General features: G+C 50.0%; 3 protein-coding genes and 1 pseudogene across 3 annotated transcripts; 3 read left to right on the forward strand and 1 right to left on the reverse strand.

The window, feature by feature from the left end:
• Positions 1 to 582: 582 nt before the first annotated feature.
• Positions 583 to 8,007, forward strand: LOC123426727 (phosphoenolpyruvate/phosphate translocator 3, chloroplastic-like). Its single transcript, XM_045110605.1, has 9 exons — positions 583 to 1,339; positions 1,483 to 1,605; positions 1,960 to 2,112; positions 2,209 to 2,294; positions 6,639 to 6,723; positions 6,824 to 6,943; positions 7,039 to 7,107; positions 7,404 to 7,533; positions 7,630 to 8,007. Exons 1-9 carry the CDS (start codon positions 959 to 961, stop codon positions 7,704 to 7,706), a joined length of 1,224 nt encoding a protein of 407 aa, XP_044966540.1. The 5' UTR covers positions 583 to 958; the 3' UTR covers positions 7,707 to 8,007.
• Positions 8,008 to 9,264: 1,257 nt separating this feature from the next.
• LOC123397410 (phospholipase D alpha 1-like) lies at positions 9,265 to 13,182 on the reverse strand. The gene is made up of 3 exons (XM_045091959.1): positions 13,168 to 13,182; positions 9,902 to 11,882; positions 9,265 to 9,823 (listed from the first exon to the last, which is right to left on the reverse strand). Exons 1-3 carry the CDS (start codon positions 13,180 to 13,182, stop codon positions 9,390 to 9,392), a joined length of 2,430 nt encoding a protein of 809 aa, XP_044947894.1. The 3' UTR covers positions 9,265 to 9,389.
• Positions 13,183 to 14,864: 1,682 nt separating this feature from the next.
• LOC123397421 lies at positions 14,865 to 16,822 on the forward strand. Its single transcript, XM_045091961.1, has 3 exons — positions 14,865 to 15,151; positions 15,588 to 15,771; positions 15,848 to 16,822. Exons 1-3 carry the CDS (start codon positions 14,865 to 14,867, stop codon positions 16,634 to 16,636), a joined length of 1,260 nt encoding a protein of 419 aa, XP_044947896.1. The 3' UTR covers positions 16,637 to 16,822.
• A 203-nt stretch (positions 16,823 to 17,025) lies between these two features.
• On the forward strand, positions 17,026 to 18,297 carry LOC123397432 (annotated as a pseudogene).
• The last annotated feature ends 1,364 nt before the right edge of the window (positions 18,298 to 19,661 follow it).

Consider the following 19,661-nt stretch of genomic DNA (forward strand, 5'->3'; position numbering starts at 1 on the left):
TTCGTCGCTTGCTATTGGAATCCAGGTTAGCATAAGGATGTTCACCGATCGACGCACCACAACGACATGTGCCTTGCTGCTTGGAGCAGGCCCCTCTCAATTGGGCAATGGTGAAGGTCGTGCTTCTTTTTCGAGAAACACCTCAGCGGCTTTGGATATTGGCTGCAAGTCTGCAATCGTTAGTTTGAGGGTACACAAGGATTTTATAGACCTTTTTGTATTTTTCTATGTTTTAGGGTCTTCTCTACATAGTTTTCAGGCATGTGTTAACCCCTAGTTTCTTTTAGGAGTTGCCGTGTGTGTTTAGGGTTTAGGGCGCAAAGAAAAAAGTTGCCGTGTGTGTTTGCACTTTGCACATGTAATCCGATTGTTGATTAACACTCCACGTGACCAAGGAGTGGACGAAAACATGCGGAAGAGGACGCCTGACATGCTCTCCTCCGATGTCCGATGTGCGGCCAGATGTGGCTTTTCCATGGTGGATTTCAGTTTTTATCAAGAAGGAGTATAGAAAGTTCCAAGAAATGGCTGTCGTCGTCGGGGAGAAAACCCGAGCGACGATGGCCAGAAAAAGCGAGTGTACCGTTTAATTCTGCCCCTTTGCCCGCACGAAACAAAAGCGCCGCCGCTCCTCGACGAGAGGGAGAGGGAGATGGCGGCTGGCTCTCCTCGTCTTTACCCCGCTCCTTCCACCAGCGCCTGCTTTGATTGCCTTCCGTTTCTGTCGTCGTGCAGTCGCGCAGCGAGGGGAGCACGCCAGCCGCGCGGTTGCGGGCTCCTCCCCCCACTCCATAAATAGCGCCGGCTTGGCAGGCAGCGCCGGCGCCTGCCTCTACCACCTTCCTTCCCTCCGCATTTCCAACGACGGCACGGGGAGATCCGCCGCGCGAGTAGATTTTCCTGGCCGCGGTCCGTTAGCGCGGCGCCCGTGTGTGGGAATCCAAGAACCGGCAGCGAGATGCAGAGCATGGCGGCGTCCTACTCCGCTTCGAGAGGCTGGGCGGCGGCGCGCCGTTGTCCCTCCCCTTCCCTGCCCGCGCGGCATGTCGCCTTCTCCTCCTCGTCCTCTTCCCGCTGCCCCGTCGCGGGCGCCGGCGCGCCCGTGCTGCCGCTCGGCATTCGCGGGGGCCGCCTGCTGCTCCCCTGCCCCCTGCTCCCGGCCGGCGGCAAGAACGGCTCGTCGGCGAGAAGGACGACGGCGACCGCTGCCGCGGCGTCGCCGTCGGCGGAGGGAGACGGGAAGCTGGAGGCCGCTGGCATTCCGCGGACGCTGCAGCTCGGCGCGATGATCCTCGTCTGGTACCTCCTCAACATCTACTTCAACATCTGCAACAAGCTGGTCAGTCCTAGTCAACATTTATTTCCCCTTTCTTCCTTTAGGAATTAATAAGATTTCATAAATACAAATCGTTTCTTGATCCTCCTAATCCAATCTTCGTTTGCATGTGACTGATGGTGATTGATGATGCTACTACTACACAGGTTCTGAAAGCAGTGCCCTTCCCGTACACCATCACCACCTTCCAGTTTGCATCCGGCTCCTTCTTCATCACTCTCATGTGGCTGCTCAATCTGCATCCCAAGCCAAGGCTCTCCCTTCAACAGGTAACAACAAGGATAAACACTGGCCTTTTATTACCCTTATTAAAAGTTTGTGCGAATCTTAAAGTTACTTAAAAAGCTATCGCCATATTAGCCTGCAGATCAAACGTATTGATCGATTGAATTGGATAAAAAAGACTTTATTACCATTTTTGATTGAAGGGAACCCTCACTTTTAATCTGCATCGGAATCTGTAAGCTTTTCTAAGGGTTGTCCCGAAGCAAAGTTCTTATTAATACCCTGATCGTCTAAAAAATGAATTGTTTCCTTTTTGGTAACACGTTCATGATTCATGTGAAATTGTATAGCAATTCAATTTTGAGATGCATGGATCAATCTTTTAATTATCGATGCAGTACGCAAAGATCCTGCCTTTGGCCTTAATACACATGATGGGCAACGTCTTCACCAACATGAGTTTGGGCAAGGTGGCTGTCTCCTTCACGCACACCATCAAGGCAATGGAGCCCTTCTTCTCTGTTCTGTTCTCAGTCTTGCTCCTCGGGCAGGTATTTTATTTCAGGCTTTCTTAAGTGGTCCGTCCTGACAAATGAAATGCGCAGAAAGAGATGAATATGTTGTTCTTAATTGTGTTGTTCTTGCAGACACCTTCTTTACTGGTAGTAGGTTCTCTCGTACCGGTTGTCGGTGGAGTTGTGTTGGCATCTATGACTGAAGTTTCTTTCAACTGGTTAGTTGTAATATTGCCATTGGTTAATATTCCAAATGTCAAAGGATTGGGGAAACATGGACTTTTTTATTACCCTCTTCACATATTTGTAAGAGCATCTACAGCCGGATATAGCAAATCCAGCCCCTCATACGTCCATGGACGGCGTCTATGCGTGTCCGGAGAGAGGGCCCGATCACCTCATTTTGCGTCCTCTGCAACCAAGTACCTCAATTATCATACCTCAAATCCATACTACACATGCAACACAAAAGCTACGTAGTACCACGTAGATAAATCTAGCCTACTTCTACGCATCGTCGGAGATGTAGACGACCTTCGTGCCAGCAGTGCCTCCTGGTGGATGGCCTCCTCCCGCTTCCCTCGCTTCTCGAACTCCATATCCGTGAAGATTGCGTCCACCTCCGCCGTTATTTAGCGCGCGGGCGTTACAACGCTCGATTTCCGACAACAGCCTACAAAGTCAAGTTTCCTTCTAACAAACAAGGTTGAGGTCTAACTAAAAGACACACCGGGGCCCCCACCGTTTGAATTCATGGGAGGAGAGAGGTTTAGGAAGGAGACTCTAGGCTCCACCAATCGAATTCACGGGGCAGAGTTTTTTGGATGTTGCGCACATGTGGGTGGGCCCTCCGTCCTAGCCGACAGCGCCCCATGCGTGACACCAGATCGAGCGTTCCAACACGCAGCTGCGAAGGAATCTTTTCGAAACCTAGCATACTTCTACTCGTCGTCAGAGATGTAGACGACATCCGTGTTGCAGTGCCGGATGGACCTGCCTCTTGATGGATGGCAATCTCCCGTTGCTCTGGCTCCTTGTAAGTCCGAGAAGAGTGCGTCCACCTCTGCCGTTATATAGCACGCACACGTTACAACGCTCGATTCTCGACGACGACTACAAAGTCAAGTTTCCTCCTAAACAAACCAGGTTAGGGCTAATTAAAAGACATACCGGGGCCCCATCAGTTGGGGGGGAGGGTTTAGGAAGGAGACTCTGGGCCCCACAAATTGAATTAACGGGGCAAAGTTTTTTGGATGTTGCGCACATGTGGGTGGGCCCTCTGCCCTAGCCGACAACGCCCAATGTGTGATGCTAGATCAAGTGTTCCAACGCATGGATGCAAAGGAGTCTTTTCGAAACCTAGCCTACTACTCGTCGTCGGAGATGTAGGCGACCTCCGTGCCGGGAGTGCTGGAGGGACCTGCCTCCTGGTGGATGGCCGCCTCCCGCTGCTCCGGCTCCTCGTTGGACTCCATGTCTGCGAAGAGTATATCCACCTCCGCCCGTTCCTTGCGGAGGTTTGTCTCCACCTCTGCCTCCTAGCAGATGGAGTCGAGGATGGCCTGCTCCTTAGTCGCCTCCTTCGCTTGGGCGACCCCAAGTTCACCTAGCGTGTCGACCATGACGAATTCGGCAGCCGGAGGCGCCGGATCTGCCTTGCCTTCCTCGTCTTCCTCCTCCTCCGGCTCCGTGTCCTCCATGGCTGCGTCCAGCACCTGCCGCTCTGCCTCCTCCTTCTGTTGCTGCTGTAGTGAGTCCGGAGGCAGGCCGGCTGCAATTCGAGCTTCGTGTCGGGCCCGGATCTCCTCAAGGAGCTCTAACCGATGCTTCGGAGTGAGTATTGCATAAGTGGTGATCCGCTGCCGAACCATGGCTACAGACGGAGGGCGAGCTTTGAGCTGCGAGTGAATGGGGAGTGGCGACATGAAAGGGAGGGAAATGTGAGTGCAGTTAGGGTTGGGGGTCACCATCCGGCTTAAATAGCCAGATTTGACCCCTCGGGCAGTGTGCTGGAGCGGCGTTCTCTTCGGACTATTGGGTTTTAATAGGTGTCTGTGTGGGTCCCACACGTCAATCCGATGTGGTGGACGTGTCCATGTGCATTTGGGCCTCCTCATATCCGCCCCAAACTTGGGCTCGATATGAGGGGTGCCGGTCAGCCTGGACGTATAGGGCCAGTTTGAGGAGCCCGGCTGGGTCATATTATTGTGACTGGTCACTGACCAGATCGTCTACCCGGACGTATAGGGGGCGTTTGAGGAGCCCAGCTGTAGATGCTCTAAGCTATATAAATATGGAATGTATCACACTATCCATTAGTTCAGTCAAGCTTATCACTACCACTCTGGAAAGAAAGAAATTAGTAGTTCACATTGTTGGCAATCCAGTTAGTCTTATATGCTTGTATCACTCAAAATTACTAAAATGGGAAGTGAGGTGTCAATTTTGAATAGACTCTGGTTAGGTTACAACTGTATACATTACTAAAAATGTAAATAATAATAATACTGTTGTTATGACCAGTACTACGTACTAAAGGAGGAGGCCCAATGGGCAGGATTAGTTACGGGCATAGCCCAAGTTATCTTAGTTTTCAAGTTATCTTAGTTTCCAAGTTATCTTAGTCAGCCGTGAGATTATATAAACCGATGTAAACAACTCTTTTGGAATTAAGCAATATAGTCATAACTCTATTGCCCGGCTCCCAGAGGAGCCGAAACCCTAGCTGCGCCGCCGCCTTAACACCATAGTCGACGCCCAGTCCCGCCGCGACGACCACGACGCGGGCGACTCCGACGGGGGGACGGGGGGGGGGGGGGGGGGGGCTCTGCATCCGCTCTGGGCCCTCGTTCGCCCTCTTCGACGACATCCGCCGGGCCACCATGGACGCGCTCGACAGTTACTTCGACAGCGCCTTGATGCCGGCGACCTGGAGGAGCCGTGGCGTTTGGCGGAGGGCCTGCTCCTGCATGGGCGACGCCTCTTTGTGCCGGATCACGGCGACCTCCGTCATCAGGTGTTGCTGCTGGCCCACTCGGCGGGCCACGAGGGTGTGCAGAAGACCCTCCACCGTCTCCGCGCCGACTTTTACATCCCCGGCGATCGGGCCATTTTCCGTGCTGGAGCGCATAGGAAAGGTGGCCTACCGCCTTCAGCTTCCGGACGGTGCTCGCATCCACGACGTCTTCTATGTGGGGCTCCTGAAGCCTTTCCCTGGGCAGCCACCGGCGGCCATGCCGGCGCTACCCCCGACCTCCGACGGGCGTCTCCTTCCCGGGCCAGCAAAGGTGTTGCGGGCCCAACTACGTCGCGGGGTGTGGTACCTGTTGATCCAGTGGGAAGGCCTTCCAGAGGAGGACGCGACTTGGGAGCAGCGTGACGAATTCAGCCAGCACTATCCAGACTTCCAGCTCGAGGACGAGCTGTTTGCGCAGGCGGGGAGAGATGTTATGACCGGTACTACATAACAAAGGAGGAGGCCCAATGCGCCGGGCCACCATGGACGCGCTCGACAGTTACTTCGACAGCGCCTTGATGCCGGCGACCTGGAGGAGCCGTGGCGTTTGGCGGAGGGCCTGCTCCTGCATGGGCGACGCCTCTTTGTGCCGGATCACGGCGACCTCCGTCATCAGGTGTTGCTGCTGGCCCACTCGGCGGGCCACGAGGGTGTGCAGAAGACCCTCCACCGTCTCCGCGCCGACTTTTACATCCCCGGCGATCGGGCCATTTTCCGTGCTGGAGCGCATAGGAAAGGTGGCCTACCGCCTTCAGCTTCCGGACGGTGCTCGCATCCACGACGTCTTCTATGTGGGGCTCCTGAAGCCTTTCCCTGGGCAGCCACCGGCGGCCATGCCGGCGCTACCCCCGACCTCCGACGGGCGTCTCCTTCCCGGGCCAGCAAAGGTGTTGCGGGCCCAACTACGTCGCGGGGTGTGGTACCTGTTGATCCAGTGGGAAGGCCTTCCAGAGGAGGACGCGACTTGGGAGCAGCGTGACGAATTCAGCCAGCACTATCCAGACTTCCAGCTCGAGGACGAGCTGTTTGCGCAGGCGGGGAGAGATGTTATGACCGGTACTACATAACAAAGGAGGAGGCCCAATGGGCAGGATTAGTTACGGGCTTAGCCCAAGTTATCTTAGTCAGCCGTGAGATTATATAAACCGATGTAAACAACTCTTTTAGAATTAAGCAATATAGTCATAACTCTAATGCCTGGCTCCCAGAGGAGTCGGAACCCTAGCTGCGCCGCTGCCTTCCACCGCCGCCGCCTCCCTCTCGCGCGCAACGGCGTCCCGCTGCCGGCCGCCGCGCGCCAGCCCTTGCCAACTTCGCTTCATCCCCTACAACCTCCGCCCTAGACCCGGTAGAACCCTAGTGGTTCCTACCAATTGTTTTCTAGTTATTTTAGCTAGAATAATGCAGCTAAATTTATTTTATTTTATTTTGCAATCCAAAACATTGGTTGTACTTCAGGCTCCCCCAACTGGTATATTTCCTGTGGTCTTGTTTGGAACCATCTGCCATCATGTATACTGACTGCATATGTACTTTGGGGAAACAGGATTGGATTTTGGAGTGCCATGGCTTCTAATGTTACAAATCAGTCGCGAAATGTTTTCAGCAAGAAACTTCTTGCTGACAAAGAGGTGATTTACTACTTTATTTTGTTCCATTGGACATTCACCTCGTACAAACATGATAACTATCCTGTAACACTTTCCCCTTACACATTTCTTTTTCTTACAGGAAACTTTGGACGATATAAATCTCTTCTCAATTATGACTGTCATGTCATTTTTATTGTCGGTCCCATTAATGCTATATTTAGAGGGCATCAAGTTTAGCCCATCGTACCTACAGAGCACTGTGAGTATTGCCAGTTTGCAAAAGTAGAAATGGATTGGTTTGCCTCCTTTTTTTGGCTAATCATATTTTTTCTGAACATTTTACCTTTTATGTAGGGCGTAAATCTTCAAGAACTATGCGTGAAAGCGGCCATTGCTGGCACTTGTTTCCATTTTTACCAACAGGTGTGCTTATCTTAACCTGAGAATCAGTTCCCATCAGAAATATATTTTAAAAGGTTTTGGAGGTTCTATAAATAGGATTATCCCTTAGTAGCTCTAGGGGCTGGGCTTTGGCCACTTTATATTACTATGGTGAACCGCTTTCTATGTTCAGCGATGTTGGACGAGTGGGCCGGCATAATAAGTTTCATGACCTGAAATTCAACTTCTACCACTTTTCTGTTTGGTATTTACCATGAATTCTATTCAAGTTTTTCTTTAATTATCTGTAACAAAGTTTTTGTTCGTTTCCGAGGCAGGTTTCATATAGCTTATTGGCCAGAATTTCACCTGTGACCCATTCTGTTGCAAACTCTGTCAAGCGAGTTGTTGTCATCGTGTCATCCGTTATCTTCTTCAGAACCCCAATTTCACCTATAAATGCCCTTGGTAACTTCATGACTAACCAATCCTATTTTACCAGCAACTTCTAACAATTCACTCTCCGATTTGTTTCTCTGAAATATATTCTTATCTTGCCTGTAGGAACTGGTCTGGCTCTGCTCGGTGTTTTCCTGTACTCTAGATTCAAGAAGGCAAAACCAAAGGCAAAGGCTGCATAAAGGCCGCTTATATAGCAACAATTAGGTTCAGAAGGATCAGGATCAGGGGAATGGACTGCTTTCACCGGTAGCATACACTTGGCTTTCCCCCAGTTTGTCTCCACCATGTTATCTCATCTTCTTATTTGGCTGTTCCTACCTTGTCTAGAAGATTTTTCTGAAGGTTGTGGTGGACCGACAAAGAAATAGCACTGTCAAAACTCTTTTCAAGAGAATAAGAATTTGGCATGTACTCCTGAAAGTTCTGATACAGAATATTAGCCTTTTTGCAGTGATTCTCTTGACATGTTGATGAAACTTATATCTCTGGTGCACACTGCATGCAAGGTCGCTGTTGTTTTCAAGTCAAGTGCATCCAGATGCATTATTGGTCAGCCTCGAGTATACATTTTTTTTAAATTAATTGCATGACTTCTGCCAAATATTGTTTAAGCACCGTAGTGCTATAACGTTCAAGATTCTAACTTCCATAGTGAAAAAAATAAATATTAAATCTCTTATCATTTGCAAAAAGAGCAGATCTAGTTTCTGAACTTCTAATTTAGTCCCAAAGACCACTATCAATGGAGTGAAATAGTTCAGGAAATGACATGAACTTTTCAAGATAGATTAATCATCTGCACGTGCATAAGTTGTTTCCTTTAGGCAAATATACATTAAAAAACCGTGTATCTTTTGGAAAACTTGAATTTTTTTTTAGATTCCCTTCTCACTTACGAGGGGATTTTGTTCACTACAAAAATAAATAGTTCAAGGTGTTCCTCACCAAATAGAAACAAAAAAAAAACCATTTCTTTCTGTTTGATTAAAAGAGTAGAACATTCTGGATAGACCGGGTGAAAGTGAAACATATGGTATTGACAGGTGACAAACTCATAACCATACTAACCTGTGGATGAGGAGTTGAGAACACATTCACCATAAAAAACAAGAGAAATTTTACAGATCACAGGAAATGTATGTGAATTCGGAGTGGATCTGTTCCCTAGCGAGAAAGAACTTCAATAGATTAGCTCATACTCCAACCATCCAATGAAATTTACCTTACACCACCTATAGCTTTGGAGATAGAAACGGTTGGTGACGGTCCTTGACATAAAAACCTGCGATATCAATCCACCTAAACTTGTAGTACTTGTGTGATTTTTGTGAGTGTTTTCCGAAGTATTGACATATTTGCATAGTCTGAAAAGAAGTGTTGAACCATTAGGGAAAATGTATTTTTCTTCTCCTAATTCGTGATATTTGAGAGTCCATATTTTTGAAGATACGACAGTAAAATCTAGCAGAAAACAGAGTAGCTGTACCAGAGTGTTGCTAGCTAGTAGTAATTCCCATGATCTCATATAGGCGTGAAGTGGTTAGTTCTCTGACAAGCTGTAGCACAAACACTGAACAGTGCAAGAAAACAGACAGGCACTAATGCACGAATTAAACCAAGTTAAGTTCATCAATATGTAGCGCTAACAAATTAATCTACAATCACAATAAACCCATCACTATGCACCATGCACCATGCAACTAGTGCATTTCTTATATTCGCTAAAAAAGAAGAAGCAAGGAAAACCACAATCTAGGGCTGTTCTTATTCAGGATTTTCAGAAGAAACACCAAATCTTGAGAGGAAAAAGCAAACATAAGAAATAATTTGATCAGTGCAACGAGATGCAGAGGTGTCTCTATCTATGTGGTAAGGATGGGCGGGAGGTAGTCGGACTTGGCGCCGAGGATCCGCGCCTCGGTGTCCGGGAAGAACTCCACCCCGGGCAGCTGTGTCACTGAGCCATCGCCGGTGACGCTGACGGGGTAGGTGAGGAGGTGGCCGGGGAGGTCGCGCTCGGGGCCGTCGCCGGCGTAGAGGTCCCAGTACCTGTCGGCCATGGCGTTCACCTTGTGCACGCACTCGAGGCTCTCCGGCCGCTGGAACGCCTCGTCGACCATGCCGAGGTGCTCGTACCACAGCGCCATCCTGAACCCGTGCACCTGCCCCCTCGCCGGCCGGCTCGTCGCCAGGTGGCACGGCTGGTACGCGCCCATGGCAATCTCCGAGTCGCGCGCCCCGTCCATGGACCTCTGGTTGATGTTGGCCGACCCCACGATGATGTACTCGTCGTCCACTGACAATCGAACACACAAACCATCGATCAAGAACAAGGTCTACCAACCAAAATGCAGAACAAATGGAAGGTACGTACCGATCATCATCTTGGTGTGGACGTAGATCATGAACCGGCGGTTCTGCTGCGCCTTGAGGTAATCGCTGTCGGGCTCGGCCTGCTCCGGCGGCTGGTACTCGCCGGACTTCTTGGCCTCCCGGTTGCCGAGGCAGAAGAAGGTGAGGTAGTCCTTGGGCTTGGCGTCGATCCCCTTGGCCTGGATGGCCTGCGCGATGTCGGTGTACATCATCTCCATGGTCCTCCTCTGCCAGTCGAGGATCGCCTGCACGGACCCGCTCGCCGGGATGCCCTCCGGCCACATGGGCACCACGACGTACACGGTGAACCGCTCCCCGGCCTCGATCTTGCTCACCACCTTCATTGAAAGCTCCTTGGGGAGGAGGTGCAGCGCGCCGACGTCGTCGGGGTTGATGCCGTCGGGCTTCCAGCAGTAGGAGCTCCCCAGGAAGTACTGGTTCTCGATGTAGATGAAGCTCTTGGCCCTCCGGATGGCGCAGATGTACGCGTCCTGGATGCTCCGGTCGATGATCTGGTCCTTACCGCTGACGAGCCCCGCCCTCGCCGCGTCCTCGGGGGTGTCCGGGAACCCGAAGGCGGCGCCGCCATCGATGGACCGGAACAGCTGCACGTTCCACGTCTCCCTGTCCTCGGCGTGCATCACCGGCGACGGCGGGATAATGTCATCGGCGAGGTCCCTGAGCTGGACGAGCAGGTCCTTGCCGCCCTGCTTGCGCCACCGCTGCTCGAAGTTGTAGAGCACGTCCCACGCCACGGGGCCCTCGAGGCGGCAGTGGATGTCGTGCCACGGCTCCCTCGGCCCGCCCTTGGCGATCGCAGCCGTCGTGAAGTTGGGCTGGTGGAAGTCGTCGTGGTGGGGCCCGTCCAGCGTCCCGAACAGGGAGTGGAACGGCGTGTCGTAGCGGCCGTCGCAGAGGTCAAGCCCGCCCACGAAGCTGAGGATCCGCCGGCGCCGGCCGCCGCCGCTCTGGGGCATGTCGTGGTCCACGATGACGGTCTTCTGGTGGTGCGTGAACATGGTGGAGATCTGCAGGTCCTGGACGATGCTGCCGGAGTCGTCGGGATCCCGGGGACAGAGCACGCAGTGCACGTCGGTGTCCTGGAAGTAGTTCATCGTCTCCTCATCGTGCGTCGCCATGAGGCCGTCCTTCTTGAGCACCCCAACCGAGGTCCGGTCGTCCCAGACCAGCATGAGGACCCTGACGCCCTCGCCGGCCTTCTTCTTGAGCAGCTCCCCGAGCGTGACGCCGCCGCCGGCCGGCTTGGGCCGGTTCGCGTCTCTGAGCAGCGTGATCTCCGTGTACACGGACCATCCCGTGATGTAGATGAGGTGCTTGGCATTGCTAATGGCGGCGAAGATGTCCTCCCAGCAGCGGTGCGGCTCGTAGCACCGGCCGTCGTCGAGCGGGATCCTGGGGATGAAGCCGTCGGGAATGTGGGCGTCCTGGTACAGCGTCACCTTGCACCCCTGCCGCTGCGAGAAGAAGGTGTAGGGCACGCCGGGGTGCTTCCCGGAGCGGATGCCGTGGCCCCAGCCCCGGTCCTTGGAAATGTCGAAGTACTGGAGCTTGACGTGGATCTTGCCGCCGCCTTCGACGGGGTTGCGGCTGTCGTCGCAGAGCGGGAGCCACCGCTCGACCTCGTCGCCGCCGTAGATGTCGCGGACGGGGAGGTAGCCCGTGCCCACGACGACAGCGCCGATGGTGCTCTTGCCCTTGATGGTGAAGAGCACGTCGGAGGCGAGGTGCGCGCAGTAGATGTGGAAGGACTCGAACCAGCGCGGGGTCGACGACTCGTCGTTCAGCGTGCGGGTGCGGCCGATGCGGGCCTTGCCAAGGCCGACGGTGGCGTAGAGCTTGCTCGCGCCTTTGCCGACGCCCACCGTGTCCTCGATCCCCTCCACCAGCTGTTGCTCACCATCAACAGAAATCTCAGTACCATGTCGCAAACAACTCGTATGTGAGCGCTCGGTCAAAGCACGCTACCAGCATTTGAGAAATCATCGAAACATTCGCTGACACGACGATCCTTACCTCGGCCCATTCTCATACACAATGCACGTTGACAATAAAATAAATAAAAAAGCACTCCCTCCGTCTCATAATATAAAAGGTTGCGATAACCCAATACGTGTGGATATTAAGGGGTGTTGCCCACACGTTCTGTATGATGTATAAGGAAATAGCCCACACGCGGGACGTATGGGCAAAACAACTAACGCCCACACATCCGGTCTCTTGTCCTCGCGATCCGCACATCCGGCCTGCCACCTCGCGGTCCCGCGTCCCCCGCGTGACAGTTCCACTCAGTTATCATGTAACACTGGATAGACATGGCAACTGACAGGCATGTGGACACGACAATTTTAATCAGTTGCCATGTAACACTGGAAAGACATGACAACTGATAGGCATTCGGGCACGACAATTCCACTCAGTTGCCATGTAACACTCAGAAGATATGGCAACTGATAGACATGCATGCACGGCAGTTTCACTCAGTTGCCATGTAACTCTAGGAACATGACAACTGACAGGCATGAGGGCACGACAGTTCCACTCAGTTGCCATGTAACACTGTGAAGACATGACAATTAACCGGCATGCAGGCACGACAGTCCCACTCAGTTGCCATGTAACACTGGGAAGACATGACAACTGACAGGCATGCATGCACGACAGTTCCACTCAGTTGCCATGTAACACTGGAAAGACATGACAACTGACAGGCATGCGGGCACGACAATTCCACTTAGTTGCCATGTAACACTAGGAAGACATGGCAACTGACAGACATGTGGGCACGACAGTTCCACTCAGTTACCATGTAACACTGGGAAGACATGACAACTGACAGGCATGCGGGCGTGTGGGCGCGACGTGAATTCCACCATACGTCGGGTTGGCAGCCACGAGCCCAGCATGCGCGAAATAGACGTGTGGGTGAATTGATAAATGCCCACACACCAGCCCCTTCCAACTTGACACAAAAAATCTTTCAAAAATGCCAAGATTAGTGCAAACCACAAACGGACGTAGATCCATGCGTGTGAACGATTTACAAATGCCCACACGTGTATGCATTATCTTTTCTCATATAAAAACATTTTTAACATTACACTAATGTCAAAAACTTTCTTATATTATTAGACGAAGGGAGTAATAATTTATTAATACGAAGATAATATCAGTTACGTCCTTAGCATCTCAACTCGAACCGCCTCCCTCGAGAAAAGCGGATCGGGAGCGATCCCATCTGCCCCCTACCTCACCGGCCTCCATGCCGCTGTGGTCGGTCCCTGGCTCCTTCGTCTGCCGCTCCGGCGATGGAAGGGGGTGGGGCCCTGATGCTTCAGTTTAGGTCTATAGTTAGGGTTGGCCTAGTACTTTTTTGGAACGTTGTTTTCATGGAAAAGACAGCGCATCGTTGAAATAATTTGAGTCTGCTTTTCCTTCATCTCGACCTTGCTGTAACTAGTAGCGTGAGGGAGCATGTGGCCTGGGGATCTCGTTGATCTTTGGATCTGGCGAGGTTCGTGTCTGGTAGTCGGCCGTTGCCGCTCATGCGGGTCATGGTCGTGTCGGTTGTTGTAGTTGTGTTTATTGTCTTGCAGTTGGGCATATGGATGACGACAGGCGACGATATTTCTATTCTTCGACTACATCGAATAAAGTTGACGACGTTGAGATCTGGTGACCATGGGGAAGATCCCCGGCCTACATGTCACAAAGAATCGGTCTTGTTGCTTGCGGCGACCCGCTTCATTGGCTTAAAAAGCATCTTCGTGTGCCATGATGCTCTCCCATATCTTGGTGTGACTATTGTTTTTATTTATTTTTCGGTGTTGCCATGATGATGGTGAAGGACATTTGTGGACTACGTTTCGGCAAGACACTATTTTCTGCAAGGGTGAAATGGTTGTTTTACTTGTGGATTTTTTTGTGTAAAGTTGCTTGACAAGTATTTGTGTCTTGTATGATGAATATATGTGTAATATATGGTTGCTTCAAAAAAGACACGAACACTTAATATCCTTGCATAGGTCCAAACATACCTCATCCGTGTTTGTGAATTGGTTCGTACGCCCGTTTTACCTCTAATCGAACGTAAAACATATATGTGTACGGACTGCCGTCACATATATGTCCAAATCCACCACTAAGATTCAACCCTAAGAACCATTTTGCACTCACACATTTTCCCGTGAAAAAGGTTGCCACGCATTTATGTCACCAAGCACTGCTATAGAGCATGCGCCGCATTCAGACCGGCTCACAACTGATATGACCTTGAACTGGAGTTGGCATTGAAATGGCGCGCTGACCTCCGTGCATGTTTCAGTATTATAGAAACATGACTATACTATAATTCTGTACTGCATGCAAAACGGTTGCATGTCCTATCATTTTTGGGCATTAAATAGGCACGATGGCTGAGAAACCTACTCTAGCGCCCGGATTGACACAATCCACTGTTTGAGTTGGACAACACACACTATTCAAACGCATCCTTATCGCCCGACATGATCAACGCACTAAGAGCAACTCTAATAAGGCCTAGTCAGCTGGCTATAGTATGTGCCATGTCACAAAAATCCTATGTGGAAGAAAGAGAAAAGAGGAAAGAGAACCGAGCGGGCGCTTCATCTGTCGCCCGACTACAACACACCGAACGAAAAATTAGAGCCCGTTTGCAGCCCGTACCAGCGCTACAGCCGGCGCTTCCTCCTTCCTCTAGATCCCCTGCGCCCTCCCGCGTCCCGCCCGCTCTCCCGCGTCGCCTTCGCGCCAAATCCGGCTCCTCGTGCCAAATTCGTTCCTCTCTTCCACCACAAATCGCTCCTCCCGCGTAAATCAGCTCCTAAGCCATCCAAAATCGCCCCCAAATCTTCACATCCCTAACCCTAGACGCAAGCCGCCGCCGCCGTCGATCTCAACACACCGGCGCCGGCGACCACAGCGAGATGGCGGGACAGTCCAAGCGGACGAAAGCACCAGCGCCTATGGAGTTCCCGCGACCCACGGCTGCTCAAATCGTCCCCCCACCAACAGCTCATATGGTTCCGCTGCCGCCCATGTTTGTTCCTGGAGCCTGGTTACCCCCACGACCACCACAGTCCATGGCGGACTCCTCCCCACCATGCCGGATCGCTGGGGTACAGCCACCAAGTACGACTGGTTCGAAGACTCAAGTTCTCGTGTGGACTGAACCCATGGCTGAGAATCTTGAGGATAATGATCTGCAAGCATGGTAAGCGTTTTCTGTTTGTGTGATTGTTAATTTGTTCAAGAATGGTAGCATATACTGAACCATATATACACAAGTAGTATTAGTATTCAGAGACAGTACAGTTTAGTTCAAGAATAATTTATTCAAGTACATTTTAATACTAGTATTCAGAGTACAGTTTAGTTTAAAAATAATTTGTTCAAGTACATTTTAATACTAGTATTCAGAGTACATTTTAGTTCAAGAATAATCTGATCAAGTAGATATTAGTATTAGTATTCAGAGTACATTTTAGTTCAAGAATAATTTGTTCAAGTATATTTTAGTATTAGTATTCAGAGGACATTCAGAATACTGAACCCTATAGATTCAGAGTGCATTTTAGTATTAGTATTCAGAGTACATTTTAGTATTCATATATGGGGTGTTTAGGCTTGATAATTTTTTTCTGGAGCAGGGGATTCGATTTTCATCCACATGGTGGTTTCCTTAATTTGATTAATAATACATCAAGCCATGCAAAAGCCAGAAATAATTGGAGTTCATTGCAGCCAATCAATGGTAGCAATGAAAACAGTGGTGGCGATTGCACTAGAACTGAAAAGCGTTTGACATGGACAAAACAAGAGGATCTAAGATTGGTATGTTTTTTCTCATACTGGCCTCTATTATTTATATTAATTGCATAACAATAATCCTCTGCTGCTAATACTGTAGGTCAGTGCTTGGTTGCAAAATTCAAATGATCCAATCCAATCAAATTATAGGAAGAACGACCAGTATTGGAAAGATGTTGCTGCCGTCTACAACAGTACCACCCCAAAAAACAGAGAAAGACAAGTAAAGCAAGTGAAGGATCGATTTGCTAAAATAAAGAAAAAGGTTGCATGGTTTTGTGGGAGCTATAGGGAGGCTGAGGCTTTGTATGCTAATGGTGAAAATGATGCAGATTTAAAGAAGAGAGCGATCCAAACTTATGAGGAGGATCACAAAGATGATGGTCCATTTATGTTCGAGCATTGTTGGGAGGTTCTTAAAAAGCAACCAAAATGGGACACGTATTTGGAACGCCTAGAAGATTTGGAGTCGGGCAAGAGGAAGTTTGCTGTTGATGATGAAGTGGGAAAGCATTTCACTCTCGATGATGTTCAAGATGAACGACCACCAGGTGGCAAGCAAGCTAAGGGGAAACCGAAACGGAAAAGAAATGATGAAGGTTGTATAATAGATCTTGAAGATGAGCTTAGCAAGTTTGTAGAAGCTCAGACTGCAGCAAATGAAGGCCGCAAAGAAATGTTAGAGACACAAAGGCGTGTGTCGAGTGAGAATCTGGAAGCTCGGAAGCTTGCATGCCTTGCGGCAAAAGATCACAAGGAGTCAGTCATGCTAGAAACGTATCGCTCATTGATGATGCAAGACATGACTGGGATGTCCGAAGACGTGAGATCTGAGCATGTGTTGGCACTGAAGTGTTTCAGGGAGAAGCTGTTTGAAAAAACTGACTAATGTATTGCCTACTTTTTGGTAACATACAAGTTACATTATTCTCTGCTAGAAATATTAATAGAGTACAAATAGAAGTTGTAGTTGAGAGTCAAATTTCAATTAACTGCATGCAGTCCAGATAACCATGCAGTCCAGATAACCATGTTGAAATTGTAGTCCAGATAACTAAGTTGAAATTGTAGTCAAGAGTCAAATTTGACTTAACTGCAATGCAGTCCATATAACCATGCTGAATGCACTTAACTACAAGGCATTCCAGATAACAATGCAGTAATTAATACAGACCCAAAGAGAACATGGCACATCTATATAATACACCATCTCATCCTCAGACTCACATCATGCCATCTCATCCTAATCAGCATAGACACCCATCTCCCTCACCAACCATGCGAGATTCATCTCCATACTCCGATGATTCCGATGAACTTGCCCCATCCAGAATCATGGAAGCGTATGTTTCTGAGCAAACCATCCTAGACCCCTTTGCTGAGAGCCTCATGACGAAGATCAAGGCTAAGCTCACAGCTAGCTTATCTCATGGAAGAAGTGGTCCAAGGAAGAGAATTCGGAGGGATCATGAAGGTGCTCATCAGCGTCTAGTGGAGGACTATTTCGCTGAAGAACCACTCTACCCCGAGAGTATGTTTCGTACAAGATTCCGCATGAATAAACATCTCTTCATCCGCATTGTGAATGCCCTTGGTCAGTGGTCTCCCTATTTCACTTATAGGGCAAATTGTGCTGGTCGAATAGGGCTCTCACCATTGCAAAAGTGTACAGCAGCTATGCGCATGCTAGCATATGGCACTCCTGCAGATGCGCTGGATGAGTATTTAAAGATTGGGAAGTGCACAGCATTGGAGTGCTTGGACAAGTTTGCACGAGGGGTTATTGAGGTGTTTGGTGGGGAGTACTTGCGATGCCCCACTAGGGAGGATGTCGAGCGTTTACTTCAGGTTAATGAGGCTCGTGGTTTTCCTGGAATGTTAGGAAGTATCGATTGCATGCATTGGCGATGGGAGAAGTGTCCTTTAGCATCGAGGGGGCAATTCACACGTGGTGATTATGGAGTGCCAACAATGGTCCTAGAAGCTGTTGCTTCCCACGACCTTCGTATTTGGCATGCTTTCTTTGGTATTGCTGGGTCAAATAATGACCTTAATGTGCTCAACCAATCCCCAGTGTTTTTTTATGCATTAAAAGGAGAAGCCCCCCAGGTTCAGTTTTCTGTCAATGGAAATGAGTATAACACAGGTTATTACCTTGCTGATGGTATATACCCAGAATGGGTTGCCTTCATGAAGACCATACCACTTCCCCAAACAGAGAAGCATAAGTTGTTTGCCAAGCAGCAAGAAGGAGAAAGGAAAGATGTGGAGCGTGCTTTTGGGGTATTGCAATCCCGTTTTACCATTGTTCGTCGGCCTGCATGACTATGGCAAAGAAAAAGTGTTGGAAGGATCATGCGAGCTTGTGTGATTCTTCACAATATGATAATCGAAGATGAGAGAGAGCAGGCTACCATTCATATTGACTTGAATGAGATTTCAGGGGCTTCATTGGCTCTACCCCCTGAAGTGAATGTTGGTGGAAATCTGTGCTTCGCTGATGTGTTGCGTAGAAAAGCTACTATTCGTGCTCGTCCACAACATACTTAACTTAAAAATGATTTGGTCGAGCATATTTGGCATAGGTTTCATAATTAGTCACGGTAGGTTTTTTATGTCTGCATGTTCATATTCTTTTTTATTCTTATTATTACATTGAGGATGACCATGATATCTTACATGCATTTTATTTCAGGACTATGCTATGATGTGGTGATTGCTGCAGGTGCAAACTGGTTCAAAGCTTCTTTCTACCAAGATCAATAGATAATGGCTTGTTTGGCAGTCTATTTGGTTAATGTTTTTGTTTGAAAGACTTATTTGAAGTAATTTTGGTTAATGCTTGTATCAGAAAGAGTGTAATGCTTAATTGTTGTTGTCCTGGTGTGTTGTGTGCGACCAGGTAAGGAGGGCAATGTTGCTAGAAAGAATTGTGTTATTTGGGCATTATGATGACCATTGATGCTTGCAAGTTGATCTGCTATTGGGTCCTTCATAGTAATAGTAATTTGTTTGTTATGTAAGAGCATATATATATGAATGTTGTTTGATGAAATGGCCACAAAGATGTATTGTATGATGGATCCTGCACCTGTTGTGCACATGCAAGCATTTAAATGAATGGGGCCACTCTTATAGCTAACCCAAAAGCTAAGCCATTATATGAGGGAATGCTTAGATGACATGGCAGAGTACTATAGCCAGCAGCCGACTGCTCTATTAACCATGCTCTAAGAGCATCTCCAGTGGATCCTCTATATGGACGTGTATAGTAAATATATAAGATCTGGACAGTTTTTTACTGCCAAAGGACTCCCAACGGCTCGTGTAAATGGGGGTGGAAACAACCACGACGAAGCCACGACGGTACGAGGCGTGGAAACAACCACGACGAAGCCAGGCTCGTGAGCTCGGCTGCTTCGTCCCGCGGCCCCTGCCTCGCCCCAGATCGTCGTCACGTTTTCTCCGGCCGCCGCTCAAGGTAACTACTCCTCCCTGGCCGAGCTCACGAGCGGGAGGGCGGGGACGAGGTGCCGCACGCCCTGCAGCCAGATCTGGCGACGGGAGGGGCAGGCCGGCGGCCTGGGCAGAGGAGGGGCCGGCGGCCTGGGCAGAGGAGGGGGCGGCGCTGTGCGGGGCGGGGTGCGTGCGGCGCCGCGGGGCGGGGTGCGGGGCGGGGTGCGCTGCGGGCGGCGGGGTGTGGGGCGGCGCTGCGGGCGGGATGCCGCGGGGTTGCTGTGCGGGATGCCGCGGGATTGGTGTTGCCGTCGCCTAGAACTGCTCCGCCGCAGCCGCCCAGACGTGCGCTGCTGCCGAAAACTGCTCTCCCGCATGTCCTGGAGCTCCAGTTGCTGCTTCTCCTTGATCTCTGGCTACATTTTCTCCTTGAGCTCCGGTCACTGGTTCTCCTCAAG

Source organism: Hordeum vulgare, chromosome 1H, assembly GCF_904849725.1.
Source record: "Hordeum vulgare subsp. vulgare chromosome 1H, MorexV3_pseudomolecules_assembly, whole genome shotgun sequence".
Lineage (NCBI taxonomy): Eukaryota > Viridiplantae > Streptophyta > Magnoliopsida > Poales > Poaceae > Hordeum > Hordeum vulgare.

Coding starts and splice junctions, on each gene's coding strand:
- LOC123397410 (XM_045091959.1), bottom strand. Junction 9,824..9,901: donor CCACACCAAGATGATGATCG/GTACGTACCTTC, acceptor TTCGATTGTCAG/TGGACGACGAGTACATCATC.
- LOC123426727 (XM_045110605.1), top strand. CDS start 959: ATGCAGAGCATGGCGGCGTCCTACTCCGCTTCGAGAGGCTGGGCGGCG. Junction 2,113..2,208: donor CAGTCTTGCTCCTCGGGCAG/GTATTTTATTTC, acceptor TTGTTCTTGCAG/ACACCTTCTTTACTGGTAGT. Junction 6,944..7,038: donor CATCGTACCTACAGAGCACT/GTGAGTATTGCC, acceptor CCTTTTATGTAG/GGCGTAAATCTTCAAGAACT.
- LOC123397421 (XM_045091961.1), top strand. CDS start 14,865: ATGGCGGGACAGTCCAAGCGGACGAAAGCACCAGCGCCTATGGAGTTC. Junction 15,152..15,587: donor GATAATGATCTGCAAGCATG/GTAAGCGTTTTC, acceptor TTTCTGGAGCAG/GGGATTCGATTTTCATCCAC. Junction 15,772..15,847: donor AACAAGAGGATCTAAGATTG/GTATGTTTTTTC, acceptor CTAATACTGTAG/GTCAGTGCTTGGTTGCAAAA.